The following is a 19619-nucleotide window of genomic DNA, read 5'->3' on the forward strand; positions in this document are numbered from 1 at the left end:
GAGCAGGAAGGCCTGCAGCTCCAAGCCACGCCGTAGGAGTGGACCACTTACCTTCATTCCCAAAGTAGAGCACACCAATTCAATGATAGCGCTGAGCTGGTTGCTATGGAAATACATGGCGACCAATAACAGCATCTCACCAAAGGAAGCGGAAACTCCAGAAGTGCTGTCAGAAAAGGAAGGCGGGGGAGAGAAGAGGAAAAGTTTTCATTTGAGAATATTTTACAGAATCGGAATAGAGCTGGAGGGGACCCTGGAGGTCTTCTAGTCCAACCCCCTGTTCAAGCAGGAGATCCTATACCCTTTCAGACAAGTGGCTGTCTAGTCTCCTCTTAAAAGCCTCCAGTGGTGAAGCGCCCACACCGTCTGGTGGCAAGCTGTTCCACTGGTTAATTGTCCTCGCTGTTAGGAAGTTTCTCCTTAATTCCACGTTGCTTCTCTCCTCGATTAGTTTCCATCCATTGTTTCTTGTCCTGCCCTCTGGTGTTTTGGAAAATAAATTGAAACCCTCCTATTTGGGGCAGCCCCTACTGGAACGCTGCTATCATGTCACCCCCAGTCCTTCTTTTCTCTAGACTGGCCAAACCCAAATCCTGTAACCGTTCTTCATATGTTTTTGTCTCCACGCCTTTAATCATCTTAGTTGCTCTTCTTCACACTTCTTCCCAAAGACTCAACATCTTTTTTGTAATGTGGTGACCAAAACTGGATGCAGTATTCCAGGTGTGGCCTTACCAAGGCTTTATGTAAAGGTAAAGGTTCCCCTCGCACATACGTGCTAGTCGTTCCTGACTCTAGGGGGCGGTGCTCATCTCCGTTTCAAAGCCGAAGAGCCAGCGCTGTCCGAAGACGTCTCCGTGGTCATGTGACCGGCATGACTCAACGCCAAAGGCGCATGGAACGCTGTTTCCTTCCCACCAAAGGTGGTTCCTATTTTTTCTACTTGCATTTTTACGTGCTTTCGAAACTGCTAGGTTGGCAGAAGCTGGGACTAGTAACGGGAGCTCACCCCGTTACACGGCAGCACTAGGGATTCGAACCGCCGAACTGCCGACCTTTCGATCGACAAGCTCAGCTGTCTTAGCCCCTGAGCCGCCGCGACCCACTACCAAGGCTTAGAGTGGTACTAATACTTCACACAATATGACAGCGTATACTGTACGTTGGCAAGGGCAGGAAAAGGTCTCTAACCTTTCAAAATAAGCTTCTTCCTTGATCATCCAGCTCAACCACATCACCATCAGCTGCTCCTGTTCTGGGGTACTGAAGAGATAATTGTGTTAGAATTGGAAGTCAGACAGAATAACAGGATTGGAAGGGACTTCGGAGGTCTTCTATTTCAACCCCCTGCTCAAGCAAGAGACTTTATACCATTCCAGACATGTTGCTATCCAGTCTTTTCTTGAAAGGCTCCAGTGATTAGAGATTGCAAAGCAACAACTCTTATCAGGTGTTGGGGCAAAAACAGGGCAAACCTCACTTATCAGCCGTCTTGCTTAGCAATGGAAAGTTGGGGCTCAATGGTGACTGTAAATCGAGGACTACGTGTAGCAGCAGATTATTCTGCTGCTGTAAGAATGGGGACCTCAAATGGTGGGCCTGGGAGAATTACCGTATTTTTCAGAGTATAAGACACTCTGGACTAGAAGACGTACCTACCTTTTTTTGCAGAGGAAAACAAGAAAAAAAATCTGCCTCTGCCTCCCAGCAATTTGCCACCTTGCAGCAAACAGCCTGTTTCAGTTTCAGCACAAGAAAAAGAAACCTGCCTCTGCCTCCCAGCAATTTGCCTCCTTGCCGCAAACAGCGGAGGCCAATGGGGTGCACGGAGGTGGCAATAGGCCATGGCAATCCCTGCAGCCTGAAACAGCTGATGGTCAGGAGGCCGATCCGATGGACAATCGGCTGCTTGTGCTAATCAGGCTGTGCTGAAGCTGAAACGGGCTGTTTGCTGCAAGGAGGCAAATTGCTGGGAGGCAGGGGCCAAAGGGTGGGGGCCAGCAGGTGAGCGTGGCTACATTCAGTGTATAAGACGCACACAAATTTTCACCCTCTTTTAGGGGGGAAGAAGTGGATCCTATACTCTGAAAAATACGGTAAGTCAGGGTCCCACTCCCATTCTCCTGTTCACCAATAAATAAAAATAAAGAAAAAGCCGGCCTCCCAAACATAAAAGGGATCATACTCGTGACTTAAAGCTCGGGATGAGGCCGGATCCCAACTGAGACCACCCCTCCCCCGCAAGGAAATGAACGGCTCTTCCGCTTTTCCCTTTCTTCTAGAAGATACTCTGGTTACTCAAAGGGTACCTGACCAGCGTGGAGAAAGCAAGCAGCATGCAGAAAGAGAGCGACACAAAGCGGACTCCCGCCGGAGTGGCCGGTGGGCGACTAGTCATGAGCTGAAGTAGTTGTTCTGCTTCTTCGTCGGTCGGCCTGCAAGGTGACACAAAGACAGGATCAGCTGCAGCCTATGGACAGGGCATATTTCCCCCCCAATGCTGGGGTTGTTTGCAAAACAGGTCTTCTAAACCAGGGGTCCTCGATCTTCTTAACACATGTTGGCTGGGGAATTCTGGGAGCTGAATTCCACCCCTCTTAAAACATACAGGCAGGGGAATTCTGGGACTTGAAGCCCACCCCTCTTAAAAGCACACAGGCCACGGGTGCTATTCAGCAGGTTCTGACAGGTTCTGAAGAACCTGTAGCGGAAATTTTGAGTATTTTGGAAAACCGACAAATACCACCTCTGGCTGGGCCCAGAGTGGGGTGGGAATGGAGATTTTGCAGCATCTTTCCCCCTGGAGGGAATGGAGATTTTGCAGTATCCTTCCCCCTGGAGTGGGGTGGGAATGGAGATTTTGCAGTATCCTTCCCCCTGGAGTGGGCTGGGAATGGAGATTTTGCAGTATCCTTCCCCCTGGAGTGGGTTGGGAATGGAGATTTTGCAGTATCCTTCCCCCTGGAGTGGGTTGGGAATGGAGATTTTGCAGTATCCTTCCCCCTGGAAAGGGTTGGGAATGGAGATTTTGCAGTATCCTTCCCCCTGGAGTAGAGAGGGTTTGGAGATTTTGCAGTATCCTTCCCCCTGGAGTGGGGAAGGAATGGGGATTTTGCAGTATTCTACCCCTGGATTGGGGTGGGAATGAAGATTTTGCAGTATCCTTCCCCTGCCACACCCACCAAGCCACACCACACCCACCAAGCCACACCCACAAAATTTGAATTCCACCACTGATACAGGCTGGGGAATTCTGAGAGTTGAAGCCCACCCATCTTAAAGCATGCTGGCTGAGGAATTCTAAGAGCTGAAGTCCACCCATTTTAAGGTTAAGAAACTGATGGGGACAATGCGATCAAATTGAGATACCGATCTTTCCTCAAACAACCTTAGCCAGAAATCCTACCACACGTCCTGAACCTCAGCTGCTACCATCCCATAAATGACTACGAAAGGGACCTCCGAGACCCCACCCGCAAATATGGGCCATCGTAGGATGACTAAGTCCCCGGAAGACAATCAAGGGCTGCTCACTTTAAGCCGGCGATGCCCATCAGAGCACAGTAGAGGCGCAGGAGGGCGCTGGCTTTGATGACATGTTCCTCCTTCAGCCCAGAATAGACCGAGATGTTGGGTTCCATGTCTGGCTCGGCCTCCTCAGGGATGTGCAAACTCCGGACGGTGGGCAGAATCTCCATCAGTTCGAGCAGCAGCTGCCTCCTCATCTGCCAAAGCACAGAGCTGATGTTCTCCCGTTTGCGCTGCACAAGAGAAGGAAAACGTGGCTCCCTTTAAACATCAATCATGTTCTGTCCCCCCTCGCCTCCATCCGAGCGATGGCTTAATTAGCCGGCACTATCAGCTCTGGCAGCAAACTAGCGAGTGTCTGCCAAGTGTCTCTGTTATCTCCCTTGATGCCGATGAGTCAACAAACAGTACTTCAGCTCTTAGTTAAGCAGTTGTCTTGCCTGCTACAAAGAGGCATAGCAGCTCTTGCTGCTTTTATATCCTGTGGGGTGTGGCTCCATGACTCAGCATTTCCTAGGCCTGCCCCACCCCTGCTTCTGTTGTTCCCGCCTCTCCTGCCTACGAAACCTAGGGTCCAGCCAGGCCTGATTGCCATCAGCTGGGTCTGGAGGCGTGGCCTGGGGGGGAGAAAGAGTCAGGGGACGGAGGCCTCGTTATCTCCTCCACCTGGCCTGCCTCTGGTTCCTGGAGCTGAGCCAGGGAAGCTGGTGCTCCTGAGGTAAGTCCTGATGGCCCTTCCCCCTCACTTTCCAAGTCACTTTTTGGAAGGGGGCCCGGCTTGGGGGGCGCAGACACAACATTGGGTTTTTGGTGCTCCGGCGCACATACATGCATAGGCATTCCAGTTTGGGCACTCAGTCCCGAAAAGATTTGCCATCACAGGTGTAGGTTTTCCTGCTTGAGCAGGGAGTTGAACTAAGAAGACTTCCAAGGTCCCTTCCAACTCTGTTATTCTGTTATGCAGATTAAAAAACTTATTTTAAAATTAGCCTGATAGGTTAAAATATACTAAATAAACATTATTCCAGGGGTGAAAATGTTCCTGGTTTGGACTGGATCGGCCGATCTGGTAGCAATGGCGGCAGGTGGTTCGGAGAACCGGTAGCAAAAATCCCTGCCCCACCCCCACCCATGCCCACCCAATCGCCCAATCGCCCGCTTGCTGCTTCTTTTAAAAAATGCTTTTAAAAATAAAAATAAGGCTCTGATGATCACAGCTGAGCTGTGCGATCACCAGAGCCTTTCTTTTTACTTTTAAAAGCATTTTTTTACAACCTCTTTGGCTGAATGGGTTGGGAAAAAAAATGCTTTTAAAATGTAAAAAAAAAAGGCTCTGACGATTACAGCTTAGCCGCGCAATCGTCAGAGCCTTTTTTTTTTACTTTTAAAAGCATTTTTCTACAACGTATTCGTCCAAATAGGTTGTAAAACAAATGTTTTTGAAAGTAAAAAAAAGTTTGCGCGCCACAGCTGGTTACACACACACACCCACGCGCTGTTCTACTTAACCCATGCCTCCTTTTGGAATGCACTGTGTGCGCGCACACCTCGCATTTCAGTGGTTCAGATTTTACCACTGCATTATTCCCACAAGGAATAATGTCATGAGTCAGAAGGCAGCCGACAACGACAAGTTCTAGCTCGTGCGTCGAGTACCAAACAAACAATGAGTACCGGGACAAAATTTTCATATCAGAATGCATTGACTACTAAGGTGCCACTGTATTCTGTTATTCAGTATAATCAGAAGTGGTTTTATATATTTATTCATTGCTTCAAGCTTTGTTATGCATTGCTTGGATTGAGCAGGGCGAATTTAACTGCATCAAATGGCAACTTTCTGCTGCTGTTCTTTCCCTAAAGTGTTAAAAAGCCCAGCATTAGTATAGCATCTCATGCTATTTCCAGTGATCTGGCATTTGAAGGGCGAGGTGTATCTCTCTCCTGTTTTACAGTTAGGCCTCAATTTACGACAATTGAGACCAGAATTTGCAGTGCTAAGCAAGGCGATTGCTAAGTAAATCATACATGATTTCATGAACTTTTTTGTGTGTGTGTGATACAGCTGTTAAGTGAATTACTGCAGTTGTTAAGTGAATTGTGCAGTCCTTAAGTCAATTCAGCTTCCCACATTGACTTTGCTCATCAGAAAGTGGCTGGGAAGATTGTCAATAATGATCACATGACCCCAGGGATGTTGCCACTGTCATAAATACATGCACATTGTCATGTGCCTGAATTTTGATCACATGATCACCATGGGGATGCCACAACAGTCGTAAGTGCAGGAATCGGTCGTAATTCACTTCTTTCAGGGCCACTGTAACTCTTGAGCAGTCGCTAAATGAATTGTTGTAAATTGAGAACTATATTGTATTGGCCGTGGCCTTTTCCTCTATCAAGCACAGACGTTCTCACCTGTTGACCGTTCCGGATAAATGTTCCAAACCACGTCCGAACTTTGGCGTTCGTTCCAAGCAACAAGCCACTCACAAAACAGACCAGGTCACTGACGCCATCCTCGGAAAACTCATTCTTGGTGTGATCCAAAGTCAAAGCCACACCAAGTCCTGGTAAGTGACATTCCTCCACCTAAGCACAAAAGAACATCTTTAAAATTTGGCCTTCAAATTTACCTCAGAAAGGTGTCTCCTTTGCCAGATTACTGGAAGATACGTACACAAGAACCAGGTAAGTTTATGTTCCTTGCACAAGGAACGCCTCATCATTTAAACCAGGGGTCTCCAACCTTGGTCCCTTTAAGACTTGTGGACTTCAACTCCCAGGGACTCTGGGAGTTGAAGTCAACAAGTCTTAAAGGGACCAAGGTTGGAGACCCCTGGTTTAAACCATGCTGCTAACTCAATGGAGTTTGCACATCACCCTGAACCAAGCAGCCATTTCACAAACTAGTTATATGAAGAGACAAAATCCAAAAGATCGTGCGCAGAGAGATTGCCTGCAGAAATCGCTTGGACTTTTTCTCTCCCATTCCTTACAGAGAGTTTGGAGAGGAAGGGACTACAAGAGAGTAAGCAGGCACACAATGAAGAATACAATGGTCTGTTTGCATAGTGAGCCTATAGTTGCTGGCACCAGTGTTTTGATCTGGTATGTATTCTCTATTGGGTGCCTACTTCTTCTCTTGTAATCTCTTCCTTTCCAATATCTCTGCTTGGCGTGTGGTGGGGGGGGGGAAGAAAAAGTTAGGGAAGAGGTCACACATGCTGACCATAATGGCAATCACACGACTAAGGAAACACTGCGAAAGTCCTAAATGTGAGAATCCATCCGTCCTTTCAGTTCAAGAGTCATTTTGTCCATCTCGGCGCAATCCAATATTTTTCTAATTATTCGGATTTTTATGTAATATGGGAGAAATGGTATAATTGGGTCGAAAATAGGAAAGAAGGGGAAATAACAGATAGTAGAATTAGTAAGGATTAGTAATTCTAATTAGAATTAGTAATATTAATTTAGTAAAATTATACAGAGTATAGGAGAACACTAATGGGACGATATGTAAATGGTCACAGTCATGCACAGGAGTTGAACGAAAATTGTTTAATTGTTAAAATGCAATGAAACTCAATAATAAAAAAAAGTCATAAATGTGGTCACTGCTTGTCAAGTCATTTTTTTTAAAATCATAATTTCTTTAAATATTATTACAATAGTAAAAATACAAACTAAAAAAAGAAAAGAAAAAAAAGAGAGTAGAAGTTGTAGAAAAGAGTGAAAAAGGGGAAAACAATGTAATGGAAAGAAAGAAAATATAAGAAAGAAAAAGAAAAGAAATCAATGTCCTTCGTATTCTCTGAGTTCGGCTGTTTTCTTGCAAACGTTTCATCACCAAACTAGGTAACGTCATCAGTGCCACTTATTAAGTAGGGTTTGGTCTCATTTTAGATGTAAGTGGCTTGCATTGTCGATGTCGTGTCCCACTCCTCCGCTGACGGCCGGGTCAGGAAAATCCGAATCAGGCTTGCCTCTGCAGCTCTGCCCAAAGTCCTAGCAAAGTCCTCAAGGCAGGCAGGAGACCAGAAAGTGACTTCAGCAAGATATGTTTAGACTTTGCCTGACTCAGAGAATGCCAGAAAGCAGATCCTTTATATAGGCCATGGGGTGTGGCTCCATGACTCAGCACTTATCCAGGCCTGCCCTCCCTTCCTTCTGTTGCCTCCGCCTATCAAGTCTTCTGACGCGAGGGTCACTCCAGTCGGCAGCTGTTGGCAATTGACCTCCCTCAGGCTCACATGCTGTGGAGGAGGGGGAGGGGTCTAGTTGCTCCGTTTGCCTGGGCATGGAGCCAGAGCTGGGGGCTGCAGGTATTTCTTCTTCTTCAGCCTGTCTGGGCATGGAGCCAGGGCTGGGGGCTGGAGGTATTTCTTCTTCCGTGTTCGGAAGCAGATAAGAAGACCCCGGCTGAGGTGAGATTGGACGAGACACAACAGTCAGTGTTGGTGGGAGTTTTCTTGGGGGGTTCCTTGATTGACTGTTAGATTGTTTGTCTGAGTTGGTCATTTCTTGATTGAGGTATCGTTTGCTTCAAGATTGTTGGTCTAGTGTTAATCTTGTCGTTAATCTCTGTTCGTTTGGGTGTTGATTGCTGGTGAGGTGCTTACATCTTTTTGGATCATTTTTGGCTTTTCGATTGTCTCTTTTGGATAGTATGCACATGTTGATAATGACATTACCTAGTTTGGTAATGAAACGTCTTCAAGGAAGCCATCAAGCTCAGAAAGCACCAAGGACCTCACAGTTCAACCCTACGAACATTATTTTTTATCAGGAAAAAAAAATGTAAATAAGTTACTTCCCATCTTCATCCCAAGTTGCAAAAGGACTTACCACCATACCTCGAACCCTCAGCGCCTGGGAAGGGTTCATTTTGCAAAGGTGACGCAGCGCGTCGGTTCTGCGGCGGCCTCCAAAACTCTCCTCATCTTGCCTCTCGCCATTCTTAATCAAGCCCCTGCATACTGGAATCCACCAATTTTTTTAAAAAACAACAACAACCAAATTTTCAATTCAGTCCACCTTCAGGTTGCAAAAACAGTGGTGGGAGGAACAGAATGTCATGACCCCGAGTAACAAACTCGAGCAAATCAGAACTCCAAGGTGAAGGTCTTCTTCTAAGAACTTCTTTATTGGGTACATCGTATTGTCACAATCAAATAAAAAACCAACTCTAAATGTTTCCTGTGGTTTAGTGAAATTAAAAGAGGAAGTAACTCCCTCCCCAAAAGTCTCAGATCATGTTGCCCCAGTTAGATTAATCGGCGGGATCTCCAGACACTCCTCCCCGTCTCTTTTCACCACCTGCAGAGGTGACCTTGCTTCCCACGAGAAAGTCCTGTGTTTTGTCTAGCAACGTATTTCATCCTCCTCCTCTCTCCCTACTCTGTGTGACAATTGAGGAATAGAAACAAGGTTTTTGCCAGGTTCGATTCAAAGTTGACACAGAACACATGTGAGATTGCAAGCCACCCATCCTGACCTAAAAGCCAGGATTCAGAAAACGATCAGGAGCGATATAATTGTGCTGGGCCACGTTCTCATTCCAAAGTAAGTTTACAATTTTCTGGAATTATTGATGAATTGACTTGCAGTCTTCCTTTCTTTTGAAACATACACAGGAAGTCCTCGACTTATGAACAATTCGTTTAGTGACCGTTCAAAGTTACAACAGCACTGAGACATGTGACTTATGACCATTTTTCATTGTTACGAGCTTTGCAGCATCCCCATGGGTCACTTAATCAAAATTCAGACGCTTGGCAGTTGGTTCATTTTTATGATCTTTGCTGTGTCAAAGGTCATGTGATTCCCCTTCATGACCTTCTCACAAGTGGGGAAGCCAGATTCACTTAACAACCAGGTTACTAACCTATCAACTGCAGGGATTCACTTAACAACTGTGGAGAGAAAAGGTCAGAAAATGGGGCAAAACTCACTTAACAAATGTATCAGTTAACAATGGAAATTTTGGGCTCAGTTGTGGTCGTAAGTCGAGGACTAGCTGTACAGTGCTTTTCATTTAATTTACAGTCCATACATAGCAATCAAGACGTAAATTGAATGCAATAAGTATGCTCAGGTCCTACTCAGCTATATGGCTACTTTTCTTACCCTTTTAATGCTTTTGTGGAAAAATGTGCGCCTGATGGACAACCGATGGCGCCTTTCCAACACACAGGAACACACAAAAATCACTGCCCAACGAAGTATTCAAATACGTAACATACCTTCATTAAAACTGTCCGGGACGTTGGCTACTAAAAGGCAGAGGAACCAAGCTCCATTCTTCATGTGGAGCAAAGCTTCAGCCACATCGACAATAGGCAACAGTGAAGGAAGTTCTGAACACACAAGAGTTCAAAGGTTGTTTATTCATCTCAGAAGTATTACAATTAAAATAAGCCGTACTCTTCAGCATAACATTTCAAATATAAAATACAAGATTAAACTATGTGTAAGTGAAAAGAGATTCTTGCCCAGAAAATAGCAACATTCAACAAGTTCAAAATGAAGCCAGTGAACAGTAGGCTAGGGCAGGGGTCTGCAAACTTGGCTCTTTTAAGACTTGTGGACTTCAACAAACTGTGGGAGTTGAAGTCCACAAGTCTTAAAAGAGCCAAGTTTGCAGACCCCTGGTCTAGGGATAAATGCTTTTACATTATGACAACTATACCAATAGCATTTAGACTTGTATACTGCTTCACAGTGCTTTTACAATCCCCTCTAAGCGGTTTATAGAGTCAGCGTATTTCCCCCAATAATTTGGGTCCTCATTTTACCCACCTCGGAAGGATGGAAGGCTGAGTCAACCTTGAATCAGTCAGGATTGAACTCCTGACAATGGCCAGAGTTTGCCTGCAATAGAATTTTGACTTATATACTGCTTCACAGTGCTTTTACAGTCCTCTCTAAGCGATTTACAGAGTCAGCGTATCGCCCCCCAACAATCTGGGTCCTCATTTTACCCACCTCGGAAGGATGGAAGGCTGAGTCAACCTTGAGCCTGGTGAGATTCGAACTGCCAAATTGCAGTCAGCCAGCAATCAGCAGAAGTAGCCTACAATACTGCACTCTAACCACTGCGCCACCACGGCTTATCTATATATACAATATACTCTGTTTCTCCAAAAATAAGACCCAACTGGAAAATAAGCCCTAGCATCATTTTTCAGGATGCTTGTAATATAAGCCCTACCCCCCCAAAAAATAAGCCCCAGTTAAGATTGCCAGCCAGATGGATGCATTTAGTACCGTATTTCCCCCAAAATAAGACCTAACCAGAAAATAAGCCCTAACGCGTCTTTTGAAGCAAAAATTAATATAAGACCCGGTCTTATTTTCGGGGAAACACGATAGATAAAATATAAACAATATAGATTAAAAAAGTTGAAGATGTATATGTCTCTTAAGATTAGATCTGGGCCTTTTTTTTTTTTTTTTTTACATTTATATCCCGCCCTTCTCCGAAGACTCAGGGTGGCTTACATTGTGTAAGGCAATAGTCTCATTCTATTTGTATATTTATATACAAAGTCAACTTATTGCCCCCCTCAACAATCTGGGTCCTCATTTTACCTACCTTATAAAGGATGGAAGGCTGAGTCAACCTTGGGCCTGGTGGGACTAGAACCTGCAGTAATTGCAGGCAGCTGTGTTTAATAACAGGCTTCTTACAGCCTGAGCCACACCGCGGCCCTTTGGCTGTCCCTGTCTGGCCTCTGCATGAGGCCACTTGGAAATTAGAAGTCAAACGTAAAGAGGTCGATTGTCCCAAAGGTGCTTTTTCAAGCGGCAACTGGACTTTCACAATTGAGATTTTGAAAGAGAGAGCTGTTGTGGTCCGTCAGCAGCCTATGGAGCTGGCAACGGAGTCGGACAGCGATGAGGCTGAGGTGAGGCCAGGGCCATCAGGAAGTGAGGTACGGATTCTAGAGCGTCCAGAGACTGACAGTAGTGAGGCAGAGGAACAGGAAGAGCCTCTTCCTAATGCACGCATGAAAAGAGCTCAAGCAAAAAGGACAACTCAGGAGTATTGCCAAGAGGTGATTGGCCCCTCTCATAAGGCTTAAAACAGAGCAGCAACGGCGTTTGGGCTTTGCCGGAAAACAACGTTGTAGCTGCGTCTTCTGCTTTGTCTTCTGCTTCGTATACGTCTTTGTTTTTGTGGCTTCTGGACGTTTGCCAGGAAGGGCCTTTGGCAGTTTGCCTAATTGGACCAAGGTTTGTGAGATAACCAAGGAATTTGTGTTGGGAGGCATTTGTTTTACTTTGAGTTGAACGACGCTGGAAATGAAGTAATTCCCACATGTTCGAATAAAGTTTGTTTTTCCACGGACTAAGTTTATTACTATCTACTTGGGCCTGGGTCACAACAAGAGTGGGACACATACTGCAGGAGCTGAAATCACTTCTACCAACAGAAGCTATCTGAACAGGTCACCAAATTTATAAAGAAGGCAGAACTAACGCAACTCAACACGAGCAAGGAACAACAAAAAGACAAAATTTTTCCACCCTACAGCTTCGACAGGAAAAAAAACACACACACAAAGGAGAAAAACCAACCCAGATGGACAGTGGCACGTCTCAGAAAACTGACTGATGGGTGAGAAATTTGTCTGACAGAGAGCTTATCCAAACAGAAGAAGGACTGAATCTTGCAGTAACATCCAGAAAGTTCAACTGCCTCTTGAAAAAGCACCTTTGGGGTAACCAAGGCCTGGATGACTGAGAATCTCCACAGAGGTAAAGAAATAAATATTGCTTGTATTATGAAGGCACCTGCTATTTATTTTTCAATTTACATACGTGCGTGCATGTCTACATGCCTTCACGGTAATCAAAACCATGTAATTTACTCCTTTTTATAAAGCAAAAAAATATTCAGCAGGATTGAGTTCAGCCTACTGGTTGAATAGCATTAGCACTTAAGACTTATATACCGCTTCACAGCGCTTTACAGCCCTCTCTAAGATTTAGATTTAGATTAGATTTAGATTTATTGGATTTTTATACTGCCCTTCTCCGAAGACTCAGGGTGGCTTACATTGTGTAAGGCAATAGTCTCATTCTATTTGTATATTTATATACAAAGTCAACTTATTGCCCCCCCAACAATCTGGGTCCTCATTTTACCTACCTTATAAAGGATGGAAGGCTGAGTCAACCTTGGGCCTGGGTCACAACAAGAGTGGGACACATACTGCAGGAGCTGAAATCACTTCTACCAACAGAAGCTATCTGAACAGCTCACGGAATTTATAAAGAAGGCAGAACTAACGCAACTCAACACGAGCAAGGAATGACAAAAAGACAAAATTTTTCCACCCTACAGCTTCGACAGGAAAAAAAACACACCCACAAAGGAGAAAAACCAACCCAGATGGACAGTGGCACGTCTCAGAAAACTGACTGATGGGTGAGAAATTTGTCTGACAGAGAGCTTATCCAAACAGAAGAAGAAGGACTGAATCTTGCAGTAACACCCAGAAAGTTCAGCTGCCTCTTGAAAAAGCACCTTTGAGACAACCAAGGCCTGGATGACTGAGAATCTCCACAGAGGTAAAGAAATAAATATTGCTTGTATTGTGAAGGCAGCTGCTATTTATTTTTCAATTTACGTACATGCGTGCATGTCTATATGCCTTCACGGTAATGAAAACCATATAATTTACTCCTTTTTATAAAGTAAAAAAATATTCAGCAGGATTGAGTTCAGCCTACTGGTTGAATAGCATTAGCACTTAAGACTTATATACCGCTTCACAGCGCTTTACAGCCCTCTCTAAGATTTAGATTTATTGGATTTTATACTGCCCTTCTCCCGAAGGACTCAGAGTGTTTGAAAAAAAATTCACCGGTGGAGTCGGCTACCTGTTCAGAGAGAAGGACCTGTTTTTGAAAATGAAAAGCAAGCAAGCAAGCAAGGAAGGAAGGAAGGAAGGAAGGAAGGAAGGGAAAGGGCAAAGGAGGGAGGGAGGAAAGAAGGAAGGCGTAACGGAGGGAAGAAGGAAGGAAGGAGAGAAAAGAAAGGGATGAAAGAAAGGGACAAAAGAAGGAATGGAGGAAGGAAGGAAGGAAGGAAGGAAGGAAGGAAGGAAGGAAGGAAGGGGGAAAGAAGAAGGAAGGAAGGAAAGAAAAGAAAAGAAAAGAGAAAGAGCAAAGGAGGAAGGGAGGAAGGAAGTGGCAAAGGAGGGAAAAAGGAAAGGAGAGAAAAGAGAAGGATGAAAGAAAAAAGGGATAAAGAGAGAAAGGAAGGAAGGAAAGAAAGAAAGAAGGAAGGAAGGAAGAAAGAAGAAGGAAGGAAGGAAAGGAAAGGAAAGGAAAGAAAAGAAAGAGCAAGGGAGGGAGGGAGGGGCAAAGGGGGGAAGAAGGAAGGAAGGAGAGAAAAGAGAGGTATGAAAGGAAGAAAGGGACAAAGAGAGAAAGAGAGGGAAGGAAGGAAGGAAGGAAGAAAGGAAGGAAGGAAGGAAGGAAGGAAGGAAGGAAGGAAGGAAGGAAGGAAGAAAGGAAGGAGAGAATGGGGGTGAGAGAGGGAGGGGAGAAGAAAACCAACAGCCTTAAGCCTCCCGAAAAGAGAGCCGATCTTGTCAGGAAGGACTGAAGGAAAAATCCACCTTATTCATAATTGCCAGCAGCTCGCTCAGCACAAGGCGGAGCCTCCGGGGGGAATCGCTGTGTTCAAACTCCAAAGTCAGGCCGTGCTGCAGCTGGGACACCAAAATGCTCTCCCCGCTGCCTCCGCCGAGCTTATGTCTAAGAAGAGAAGAACAGAAAGAAAAAAAAAAACTTTTTCCGATTGGTTACAGCCCTTTTTAGAAACCATCGCGAGGAAACCAAAACCGCGGTGCATTACCTCAGCTGCTGCTCTTTGTTCGCATCCTGTTCCAAAGCGTGAAAATCCACAGAGAGCAAAGCTACAATGGAGTTGACGGCTTCGACCCCCGAAAGCAGGCGGAGGATGAGTTTCTTATCCTGGGCCCAACTCTGGCTCTGGTCGGCTGGCGCGCACAAGGCCATCCGCACCAAGCAAGGCAGCAATAGCCGGAGCTCTGGGTCGCTCAGCGCCGCTAAACGCACCACATCCACCTTCTGCATGGCTTCAAAGGCGTAAGGACTGACAAACTGAAGGGCTGAACATTCCGCCATTTTGCCAGGGGATCCTGAAAACCACAACCAATAGAGTTGGGAAAATAAAAATAGTCACACTCAGACACACACACAAACACAGAATCTCCTCCTAGCGCAGCGTCCTTTTTTCCTCTACCTGTCCTAACTGAAGGCCCTATCAATTGTGGAACCATCCCTTGCTATAGTCTCCTCCTGGCATGCCGTGCTTCCCCACACAACAGGAAGCGCCTCTCAAAATTGTGACCGGTGAGAGGGAGCTGCAGCAGAGGGATGAAAGAGCCACTGGTTGCTGACCCCTGCGTTAAATTAAAAAAATCAGTGTGTAATTGGAGTGGAAGTGGGCTATTACCTAATCTACCAGCCCCCTCGGCAATGGGACACTCCCATCTGGGCCCCAAGACAAAACCAGGTTTTTCGGCCCCTAGCAAAGGACAAAATTATAATATGGATTTTTATTAAGATATTGTTGTGGCTCCAGTCCACCTTCCCCCGGGCCTGGCCCCCTGCCAGAGAGTGACTCAGAGAGTGAGGGGGAAGGGCCGTCAGGGCTCCCCTCCGCAGGGCCGGCCTCTCTGGCACAGCTCCAGGAGCCAGAGGCAGGCTAGGTGGAGGAGGTGACGAGGCCTCTGTCTCCTGTATCTCCCCCCACCCAGGCAATGCTTCCAGACCCAGCTGTGGACAATCAGTCTTGGTTGGATCCCAGGTTTCGTAGACAAGAGGCGGGAACAACAGAAGGAGGAGTGGAGCAGGCCTAGAAAGTGCTGAGTCACGGAGCCACACCCCACAGGGTATAAAAGCAGGAGGGGCTGCTCTACTACTTCGTGACGGACAAACCAAACTGACTGGACAAAACTTGAGCTGAACTATTTGACTGAGCATTTGGCTTAGATTGCTGTTTGTTCCTGACTTCCTGGTTGCTCCGGTAACGAGCTTCTGACACGCCGGCATCAAGGAAGATAAAAGAAAACCTTGGCAGACGGTCGCTGGTTTGCTGCCAGAGCTGATAGCTGCTGTGGACTAAATTGCCGGCTAATTGAGTCAGTTCACGTGCCTCCCGGACTGAGGTGGGGGGACAGAACAGAAATATATAGAGAGCAGCGGTGGGTTTCAGCAGGTTCTGAGCAGTTCTGGAGAACCGGTAGCGGAAATTTTGAGCAGTTCGGAGAACTGGTAGTAAAAATTCTGACTGGCCCCGCCCCCATCTATTCTCTGCCGCCTGAGTCCCAGCTGATTGGGAGGAAATGGGGATTTTGCCCTGGATTGGGGAGGGAATGGAGATTTTACAGCATCCTTCCCCTGCCATGCCCACCAAGCCATGCCCACAGAACCAGTAGTAAAAAAATTTGAAATCCACCACTGGTAGAGGGGAAAAAGAAAGCAACAATTGCAAAAAGCAAGCATTATATTCCAAATAAATCTAAACCATGAAAAAATGACAATCCTTTTTTCCCATCTAGGCTGGAAAAACTGTTTTGGAAATTTAGCAGTCAGTATTGTGTGCTTTCCAGTTTCTTTAATTTCTTAAATCCACGAACCAAAGGTGTGGGTATAGCAAAGTACTGAGGTTTACCACATTCTTCCTTCCTGACTGATCAATATGTACAGCACAACACTAAAAATCCACTATTTTATATTACGTGTTATTAAACAGGACTCTTAAGCATTGTGATAATTTTCAATTTTAAATATGTACCTGCTTAAATAATTTTTCTTTTGGTCATATAGAAATCTATTTTGTTTTTTAATGTTGAAAATGTTTAATAAAGCTTATTTTAAAAAAAAGAAATCTATTTCGCACACGTTCAAACCAAGTAGCTTTTTTTTTTTTTTGAGCAACCAATTGGGTTAACAGTACCTTGCAATATGACATAAGTCTGGATATTTATCGTCATTCCGGTAGAAAACGATGTTAGAAATGACCAGAAACACTGGCTAACTATCAGTTTTATCCTTCTTGCCCTGATCCCTGCATTTTTGCTGTCTGCCTGCTCTTAAACTGATGCACATCATACCGTATACAATGAGGGAGCGATATCAGTGATCACATACAAAAATAAAAAGCATTTTGCGTATTTTCTCAAATCAGAAAATATTTTCTTCCCTAGTGATGACAAGGGGAAATTTCATGTGGGAGACAGAACATTGAAGCCACTGGATCTCCCATGCTCTTAAGATTAATCTACCTTACAGGATTATTGTGAACTTCAAGGGAGAAGGGAGAAGCTGGAAGATGTTTTTAAGTTTATCAGAAAAGCATTACAGAATAACAGAATTGGAAGGGACCTTGGAGGTCTTCTAGTCCAACCCTCTGCTCAGGCAGGAAACCTTATACCATTTCAGACAAATGATTATCCAACATCTTCTTAAAAACTTCCAGTGTTGGAGCATTCAGCTTTTGGAGGCAAGCTGTTCCACAGATTAATTGTTCTCACTGTCAGGAAATTTCTTCTTAATTCCAGGTTGCTTCTCTCCTTGATGAGTTTCCATCCATTGCTTCTTGTTCTACCCTCAGGTGCTTTGGAGAATAGCTTGACTCCCTCTTCTTTGGGGCAACCCCTCAAATAGAGATAGTCCTCCACTTACAACAGTTCATTCAACGGCACTGGAAAAAAGTGACTAATGACCGCTTTCCGCACTTACGACTGTTGCAGTCTCATATTTATGATGGTTGCCGTGTCCCGGGGGTCACGTAATCCCCTTTTCTGACCTTCCAACCAGTAAAATCAACAAGGAAGTCAGATTCACTTACCACCGTGTTAATGAACTTAACAACTGCAGTGGTTCACTTAACAAGTGTGGCAAGAAAGTGTTGTAAAATGGGAGAACACTCACTCAGCAAATGTCTTGCTTAGCAACAGAAATTTTGGGCTCAATTGTGCTCGTAAGTTGAGGACTACCTGTATTGCAACACTGCTATCAGGTCACCCCTAGTCCTTCTTTTCATTAAACTTTTATTGTTATTAGTTGCGAAGTCGTGTCCGACCCATTGCGACCCCATGGACAACGTTCCTCCAGGCCTTCCTATCCTCTACCATCCTCTGGAGTCCATTTAAGCTCCTGCCTACTGCTTCAAGTGACTCCATCCAGCCACCTCGTTCTCTGCCATCCCCTTCTTCTTTTGCCCTCCATCTTTCCCAGCATTAGGCTCTTCTCCAGGGAGTCCTTCCTTCTCATTAGGTGGCCAAAGTAGTTGAGTTTCATCTTCATTAAACTAGACATACCAATTCCAGCAACCGCTCTTTACATGTTTTATCCTCCAGTCCAGTCCCCTAATCCTCTTTGTTGCTCTTCTCTGCACTCTTTCTAGAGTCTCAACATCTTTTTTACATCGTGGCGACCAAAACTGAATGCAATATTCCAAGTGTGGCCTTACCAAGGCATTATAAAGTGGTATTAACACTTCACAAGATCTTGATTCTATCCCTCTGTTTATGCAGCCCAGAACTGTGTTGGCTTTTTTGGCAGCTGCTGCACACTGCTGGCTCATATCTAAATGGTTATCCACTAGGACTCCAAGATCCCTCTCACAGGTACTACTATTGACCAAAGTACCACATATACGGTACCTGTGCATTTTGTTTTTTTGGCCTAAATGTAGAACCTTACTTTTTTCACTGTTGAATTTCATTTTGTTAGATAGCGCCCAATGTTCAAGTCTGCCTTCCTCTCTGTGGCAGCCCCTGAGATATTGGAAGACTGCTATCATGTCTCCCCTAGTCCTTCTTTTCATTAAACTAGGCATACCCAGTTCCTGCAACCGTTCTTCATATGTTTTAGCCTCCAGTCCCTTAATCCTCTTTGTTGCTCTTCTGTGCACCCTTTCTAGAGTCTCAACATCTTTTTTTTTAAAATCAGAACAGCAGATATAAAATCAAACCCATCCTCAACCAGGGAAGGTCCCAGCGGGTTTTGGGGACAGTCTCTCTCTCTCTCTCTCTCAGCCCGACCTACCTCACAGGGTTGTTGTGCGGGGAAACGAGGAGGGAGTGCTATGAAAACCCCCTTGAGCGCGCCTGAAGGCAAGGAAAGCGGGATATATATATATAAGCCTAAAATATAGACGGGGGGGGATCCAGGGCCGCCCTCAAAGGAGAAACTCCACTTCCCCGCCCGCCATAAAAACGGAGCTGTTTCGGCGGCGAGGAAACGCTTTGCCTCCACCCTCCATCTGCAAAGCGAAACCGCCTGAGAAGCACTGCTTCCGGGTTAAAACAATTCTACTTCCGCCAAAGGGGAGGCCGTGCCTCCGAAAGCAAGGGATATATAACTTCCGGCGAGGAGGGGAGGAAAAAGCACGCAGCCCCGCCCCGTAAGGGCGGAAGTCGCTCTTTACTGGCTTTACTTCCGCCCTCAAATCGATGCCGGTTTATGAATGATGAATGCTGGAGCCCAGGGAAACGTTGTTCGTTTGTTGTTGCGTATTGTACGTGTGTTGTTCTGCATGTGAGACGCCCGCGTATGTTTTTTTGGGTTGTTTTATATGCTTTTTGTTCTTCCCTTTTGTGACTGATCTGAGCCAGTCAGGATTCTATTCGGGAAGAATTCCAAATTTTGGGCTTAGACAACTTAGAACTACTCCGACTTCAGACTGACTTAAGCATAGAACTGCAGAAAAAATAATTGCTACCAACTTGCCTTCCATTGAGGACCTATATACTGCACGAATCAAGAAGAGGGCCGTGAAAATATTTACAGACCCCTCGCATCCTGGACATAAACTGTTTCAACTCCTACCCTCAAAACGACGCTATAGAGCACTGCACACCAGAACAACTAGACACAAGAACAGTTTTTTCCCGAAGGCCATCACTCTGCTAAACAAATAATTCCCTCAACACTGTCAGACTATTTACTGAACCTGCACTACTATTAATCGTTTCATAGTTCCCATCACCAATCTCTTTCCACTTATGACTGTATGACTATAACTTGTTGATGGC

General features: G+C 45.4%; 1 protein-coding gene across 1 annotated transcript in view; it reads right to left on the reverse strand.

Moving 5' to 3' along the window:
• The window catches only part of INTS2 (integrator complex subunit 2), a 59771-nt gene extending 42846 nt beyond the window's left edge, over nucleotides 1-16925 (reverse strand). Inside the window, exons 1-11 of the mRNA XM_058163854.1 lie at nucleotides 16535-16925; nucleotides 14405-14711; nucleotides 14166-14304; nucleotides 13382-13422; nucleotides 9777-9907; nucleotides 8380-8510; nucleotides 5947-6120; nucleotides 3535-3761; nucleotides 2310-2435; nucleotides 1192-1263; nucleotides 52-166 (exon numbers count right to left, since the gene is read on the reverse strand). Coding sequence (XP_058019837.1) covers nucleotides 52-166; nucleotides 1192-1263; nucleotides 2310-2435; nucleotides 3535-3761; nucleotides 5947-6120; nucleotides 8380-8510; nucleotides 9777-9907; nucleotides 13382-13422; nucleotides 14166-14304; nucleotides 14405-14711; nucleotides 16535-16571 — 1500 coding nt within the window. The 5' untranslated portion in view covers nucleotides 16572-16925. The remainder of the gene's footprint in view (nucleotides 1-51; nucleotides 167-1191; nucleotides 1264-2309; nucleotides 2436-3534; nucleotides 3762-5946; nucleotides 6121-8379; nucleotides 8511-9776; nucleotides 9908-13381; nucleotides 13423-14165; nucleotides 14305-14404; nucleotides 14712-16534) is intronic.
• Between the last annotated feature and the right edge of the window lie 2694 nt (nucleotides 16926-19619).

The sequence above is a fragment of the Ahaetulla prasina genome, chromosome 1 (genome assembly GCF_028640845.1).
Source record: "Ahaetulla prasina isolate Xishuangbanna chromosome 1, ASM2864084v1, whole genome shotgun sequence".
NCBI lineage: Eukaryota > Metazoa > Chordata > Lepidosauria > Squamata > Colubridae > Ahaetulla > Ahaetulla prasina.